This window comes from Ciona intestinalis, unplaced genomic scaffold (assembly GCF_000224145.3).
Source record: "Ciona intestinalis unplaced genomic scaffold, KH HT000065.2, whole genome shotgun sequence".
Classification (NCBI taxonomy): domain Eukaryota; kingdom Metazoa; phylum Chordata; class Ascidiacea; order Phlebobranchia; family Cionidae; genus Ciona; species Ciona intestinalis.
Window position 1 is genome coordinate 103,177 of NW_004190387.2, and position 6,207 is coordinate 109,383.

The window sequence follows — 6,207 nt, forward strand, 5'->3', positions numbered from 1 at the left end:
GCCACGCGAGGATAAGTAAATTACATTCATTCATTCATACCTGTATTATCTCAGGAGCTGCATAAGCAGCCGATCCACAAAAGGTACTGCTTAACACCATGCGCCCTCTAGCGTCTGTGTTCATCGGTTTAGAAAATCCGAAATCGGTGAGCAAAAGTTTGAAGTTTTTGTCAAGCAGAAGGTTTTCACACTTCAAATCTCTGGAAATAGTAAATGGAAAAAAACGCTACGTTTTAAAGTTTGTGACTATACGTAAACTCGTAAGCGGACACGAGGTGTATAAAAACAAAACACCCAGGTTCTAATGACTGTCATTGCCCCGCCATGCGAAGATAAACAAGTAACATATGTGGTAACTCGTTAGCGGGCACATGGTTTATGAATCAGAACACCCGCGTTATAACGACTGTCATTGCCCCGCCATGCAAGGATAAAGCAAGTTACATACATCCAGCTTACCGGTGACAAATATTCTTCTCATGGCAATAGTAAATAGCTTGGCAGAGCTCCCAGAAATACCGCTTGATGTCGTACTCGGGCAACGCTCCCCGTTTTTGAACAAACCGAAGCATATCCCCATTTCTCGCAGCTTCCATGACAATGTACACGTATCCATCACTTGCCTAAGCAATATAAAAGTTACATTTCTGTAATAAAATTCGCGAATAATAGTTACAATACAAATAGCTTCATTTGTCTCTTCGATTACAGTAGCGAAGATATAGAAATATTTAAAGCGAAAAGATAGGATATAACGACAAAACAACAGTTGTTAAATTGAACCCTGATCTAGTGCTCATATAGTTGAACGATTCTTGTGAAAAGAAATACAGTAAGAATCTGGTGCTACAAAAACGTGACAAACAAAAAGTCCAAATCCATTGTATAATCAGAATTTCTGTTCTCATACATTCCCGAATGGCAGACGAAACGGCAAAAATATACTACGTTTCAATACCAGATGGGCCGCTAAAAGATGGTTTACTTTTTGCATGGTAGCAAGAAAATAAAGAGTCACAAAGTCACATACATGGTAGCTTGTAAGCGGGCACGAGGTGTATGAAACAGAACACCCGTGTTATAACGACTGTAGATGCCCCGCCATGCATGGATAAATAAGTTACATACGTGGTAACTGGTAAGCGTGCACGAGGTGCATGAAACAGAACACCCGTGTTATAACGACTGTAGTTGCCCCGCCATGCATGGATAAATAAGTTACATACGTGGTAACTGGTAAGCGTGCACGAGGTGTATGAAACAAAACAAAAATATTCAAAAAGGCCCCAAACTATGAAGTACATTTACAAACGTCTCTACTTGCCTCTAGTATCTCATACACTCGAACGATATTCTCATGACGTAACAATGGCAGAGTTTGAAGCTCTCTTGGAAGAAATTTCTCAACGAAATCTTTTGGGGCAAGTTTGGTGTTAATGCATTTGATCGCAACTTCTCTCCCCAAGCGATTGGAGTAGGCAGACTTCACCTGTTTGTGTAAAAAGGTTAGGAATTGAATAAACGGATGTAACTTACTTTATCCTCACGTGGCCGGAAAACGACAGTCGTTATAACACAGGTGTTCATACACCTTATGCCAGCTTACAAGTTACCATGTATGTTAGTGACTGATTATTTTTTGTGGGACTTGCTCACTTTTATAAATTATACACACAAAAAAACTTGATAAATTATATGCACATTTTAAGTAACAAAACACATTTTTACCCCCAATTTTTTTTTAAATTGTGTACTGCAATAAAAATGTTGGTTTAAATTTAAAATTAACGGACCTACCTTGGAATATGCGCCTTCGCCCAACGTGTTTTGTATCTTATAGCCCCTGTCTTTCAACAGGCGCTCCCATGGCTCTCCCATTATAATCTGGCAGCAACTTCGGATTTGAAATTTGACGGGTCGCCCAAACTGTCGTTAAGTGCGCGGACTTTTGATTTGACATAAAACAGCAATAAACACGTGGAGAGTTCAGCATTAAAAACATAACTTCATATCTCTCCAGGCAATTTCACTTATTAGAAAAGTTATTAAGTATAAATGGAAAACATACTGGCCAAAAACGGACTGAATCTGGTACTATGACGTCACAATTGCATTTATGATGCGGAATGCAATGACGTCATATGACAGACTTGAATTGGAAATTATTTTATTGGAAGAACGAAAACTTGAAGGTGTGCGGATAAAAAAGGAAAAGCAACGAAAATACTGCGAGCGTGAAAAAAATAAAGTATTTCCACAGTCTGGATAAAGAAAAAGCCCCAAAATTCACAATTTTTTCGCCTATGGTGTACTTTATATTCATAAAGAACAAAAAAACTTAATTGTTTTGACTTTTTAAAATGAATTCATTTTTACGAGATAAACTATTGTAATATTTCTTTCGCATGCGTGTGCTCAGAAAACATAAAAGTGCAAAAGTGTGAAACAGAATAGCTTGACCAAGAGTTTATGGGTTTAAAATGGCAAATTTTCCCAAGTTAAATGCGGAAGTACACTACTGTGCTGTTGTACTTCACTTGTAAGCGGAAAAACTAGTCAACAATATATGGAAAAGTTAGAATAATTGCCCATTTATAGAAAGTTTGGGAACGTTTTAACATGTGTTTTGTACAATTGTAAAATATGGGACTTTTTATTTTGCCAAATGTGTCGTGACAAAAATCATAAATACTTTATCATATTGGAAAGAATTATTATTTTTAAGCGGTCGCTGCGACAAACGTATATAGTACTGTGTGGTAAGATGGAATACCGGTAATACCTAAATCCCTTGTTTCCTGATCATGTTTTGAACATTTAACAACGACCATTTAGGGTCGTGGGGCTACAGTAACGTAATTCTGTAAATAATTTTTTGTTTACTACCATGTGACGTAAAAAGAGAATAAACATGTCTCGATTTACCCCACCCTACTATAACAGTAATGATTGTGCTTTAAAACGTGTGGGTTGTGCGGACGTACCAAGGCGTGAACAACATGAACAGCAATACGGAAGTGATTACACACGATTTACAGTGATTTTTGACCATTTCGCAGAAATTTGATGTCCTAAGCACCTTCAGTTCGTCACAGCGAATTCAGAGAGATGTTTAAGCGTCTCAACCCCACGTAGTAACCTCTGATAAGAATCCGTAGCGTTTTGTACCGAGTCGTGGACTTTGTACTTTTTAGTAACTTTATTCTAAAAACAAATTTTGGTATGAATTTTGTATAAGGTGTAAACACGAAAAGTAGAAAACATTGGTTACATTTAGCAAATTAGCATAGTAGTTAGCGCTCCTGCCTCTAGCCAAATACAGGTTCGAGCCTCGACGCTGCTACCATTGTGGGCGTATGTGTCCTTCGGCAAGACACCGCTCCAACCTAGTGGAATGTGCGGCAACGACAGTCGTTATAACACGGGTGTTCTGTTTCATACACCTTATGCCGGCTTACAAACTGCAACGTATGTAACTAATTTATTTATTCTCGCATGGCGGAAAAACGACAGTTGTTATACAACGGGTGTTCTGTTTATACACTTCAGCTTTCCCATACATACCATTATAGTTGACACAAGTGCCTTAACTTGGTCGTTTAGTTTTTTCTCAGCGTCGATTAATACATCGCGTCGTTTACGTGCGCGTTGCAACGCTGCGTTGCGCTCGGCCTCGAAAGTAAAATATGAATGAACGATGGATTGAAGTCCTGGCCACGTGGATGCGGTAGAGGGGTCGGAAAACTGGGGAGGAAAACAATTATTCTTTAACTAAAATATCCCTGATACAAAAATATATTCTTACTGTAGCAACCATGCTTATTTTCTTCCAATTAAATGAAAATAAGTTTAACAACTGTTGTTCTGTCACTATATCCTGACTTTTGTTTAAAATATTTCAAAATCCTTGCTACCGTAATCGAAGAGACAAATAAAGTTAAAGGTAAATTATAACTATTGTTCCCTTTATAATTATTATAACTAATATAATAATACCTTGTGTTTGCATCTAACACAGAACCACATATTAGTTGGCGCTTGGTCCATCACTGGTTTAGTGCAATGTAAGTGGTATGAACATCCGCATGTATCACATGATATAAGGCCACCGTTTGACTTCTGGCATACACCGCATGGACCACTATTGTGGGGATCCTGGAGGAAAAAAATACAATAATCCACAAAGTAACATACTTGGTAACTTGTAAGCGGGCACGCGAGGTGTATGAAACAGAACACCCGTGTTATAACGACTGTCATTCCCCAGCCACCCAAGAGTAAATAAGTTATGTGTCTATACAAACAAGCAGAGCTAAAGTATATTGCATTCACCACATTAGTCAATGAGGTTCCCTATGTTTGACAACTATGAGTGTAACTGTATTTTAACAATGTCACCCCAGGTTTTATTCTGCTGTTAGGTGTCTATACAAACTAGCAGAGCCAAAGTATATTGCATTCACCATATTAATCAATAGGGTTCCCTATGTTTGATTACTATGAGTGTGTGTTTTATCACCAAGCCCCAAAAATATGATTTGAACTTACCGAATCACTTCTTCGTTTCACACGAGTTTTAATGACACTCGAATCCTGCAACGGTGTTTTCATTTTCAAAGGTTTTGCTTGTTCAATAATGTGTGACACTTCTTCTGTGATGTCAGAACGCTTGGTGGAATTACGTGGACGACCTGGGAATTGAATTGTTGTAATTGTAAGATACAAATATGCATAACAAATCTAAGGAGATATAACAGATATGTAGCTGGTAATTACTATGTTTAAAATAAACTAAAATACCACAAACGGGGCTGAAATTAAGGGAAAATTAAGTGTTTTAGAACCCAAGTTTTACACCTTAAAACTGAATTAATTTGATTAGGAATATTTTAATACAAATAAATAACTGTTTTGCCTAAAGCTACCCCTCACCTCTTGATCGTTTAGCGGGCACTGTATCCTCCAATCCCAGCAACTCAGGTGGAAGCAACCTTTTGGCAGATTCAGCAGCAGAAGTGGAGACATAGATACCTCCACTGTATACAGGATTCGCTGCTACTTTTCGACGGCCATATCGGCGGTTTCGGAGCCGCTCTGCGCGCTCCTTGGGCACGAGGTGCAACTGGGACAAGAAGTCGTGTTTCTGTGAAAAAAATAGTTGCTTAGTTAATAGGTGGGGGTCAAATGGATCGGTTATGTCTTGCGTTGCTACCATTGTTGGCACATGTACCGTGGGTAAGACAAACAATTTTCTGCAACCCAGCGGTGACGAAAAAATGTTAAAAAATCACCTACAAGAGTTCACCAGCTTGACACAAGGTACCGTGCGTATTATACCATTAACCATGAAGGGTTGAAAAGTTTAGAAGGTTAAAAGGGGTCATGAACAAAAGAAATGGGAAGCTCTAAGTTATAGCATGTACTACCTGTTGGGCACTTTTTTCTATTCTATGTGGGTGAGGTCCTACAACTATTTTTTGTTCATTCACAAATCTTCAAATTTTCATACATGATAACTTGTAATCTGGTTAAAAACGCACAAAACGTATTTAGTTAAGTTTAGTGAAAAATCCTACATTAAGTTGTGAGGTGCTCACAGCTGCGTAGTTTCTCGCGCTTTTCGGCAACGATGGTTTCTCGTCATCTTGATCCAAGGAAGCATCGATTTCTGGAGACGGGGCAAGATGGTCCGGGGATGTGGAAGCTGTAGAGAGGACTTCATAAAGATGTTTGTTGTTCGGGGCAGTTTGGGATTTTGTTTGTGTGGAAATGATAAAGATCGATCATGTCTTATCTATCCCCCCGTGACGGGGCAACGACGTCGTCGTTCGTTATAATACCGATGTTCTGTTATACACCTCATACCTACGAGTTACCACATAAGTAACTTTGAAAATCTCATATTTATCCTTGCATGGTGGGGTAAATCATAGTTGTAACACGGGTGTCTTATTGCATGTGTAGTGGCTTGACAGGTTCATAATCATACACCTTGTGCCTAATTTTGACAGGTTCATACACCTTGTCATTAACTCTTTAACTGCCCAAGGCGACTAAAGTCGCTCTGGGACCACACGTCACTTAAACGGCGATTCTGTGGTCATTTCTCCATTATCGATCCCAAATTTGGTTTCATTTGAAAGAGGAAGCAATTTCCTTTTGATTTCAGCAATAAAAAAATATATCAACGTATTTAAACATTTTGAG

The 6,207-nt window shown here is 38.6% G+C and overlaps 2 protein-coding genes across 7 annotated transcripts in view; both read right to left on the reverse strand.

Annotated features, from left to right (window-relative positions):
- LOC100175360 (testis-specific serine/threonine-protein kinase 1-like) overlaps positions 1-2,036 on the reverse strand; it is a 5,203-nt gene extending 3,167 nt beyond the window's left edge. The window contains exons 1-4 of one of the 2 annotated variants that reach the window (XM_026838189.1): positions 1,798-2,036; positions 1,325-1,489; positions 460-623; positions 42-200 (exon numbers count right to left, since the gene is read on the reverse strand). In XM_026838189.1, coding sequence (XP_026693990.1) covers positions 42-200; positions 460-623; positions 1,325-1,489; positions 1,798-1,878 — 569 coding nt within the window. In that variant the 5' untranslated portion in view covers positions 1,879-2,036. The remainder of the gene's footprint in view (positions 1-41; positions 201-459; positions 624-1,324; positions 1,490-1,797) is intronic. The other variant, XM_018815339.2, reaches the window with a different exon arrangement.
- Positions 2,037-2,153: 117 nt separating this feature from the next.
- LOC100180821 (PHD finger protein 21A) overlaps positions 2,154-6,207 on the reverse strand; it is a 9,994-nt gene continuing 5,940 nt past the window's right edge. For all 5 annotated transcript variants that reach the window (XM_026838183.1, XM_026838186.1, XM_026838187.1 and 2 more), the window contains exons 9-13: positions 4,933-5,143; positions 4,549-4,691; positions 3,997-4,155; positions 3,565-3,744; positions 2,154-3,204 (exon numbers count right to left, since the gene is read on the reverse strand). In XM_026838183.1, coding sequence (XP_026693984.1) covers positions 3,082-3,204; positions 3,565-3,744; positions 3,997-4,155; positions 4,549-4,691; positions 4,933-5,143 — 816 coding nt within the window. In that variant the 3' untranslated portion in view covers positions 2,154-3,081. The remainder of the gene's footprint in view (positions 3,205-3,564; positions 3,745-3,996; positions 4,156-4,548; positions 4,692-4,932; positions 5,144-6,207) is intronic.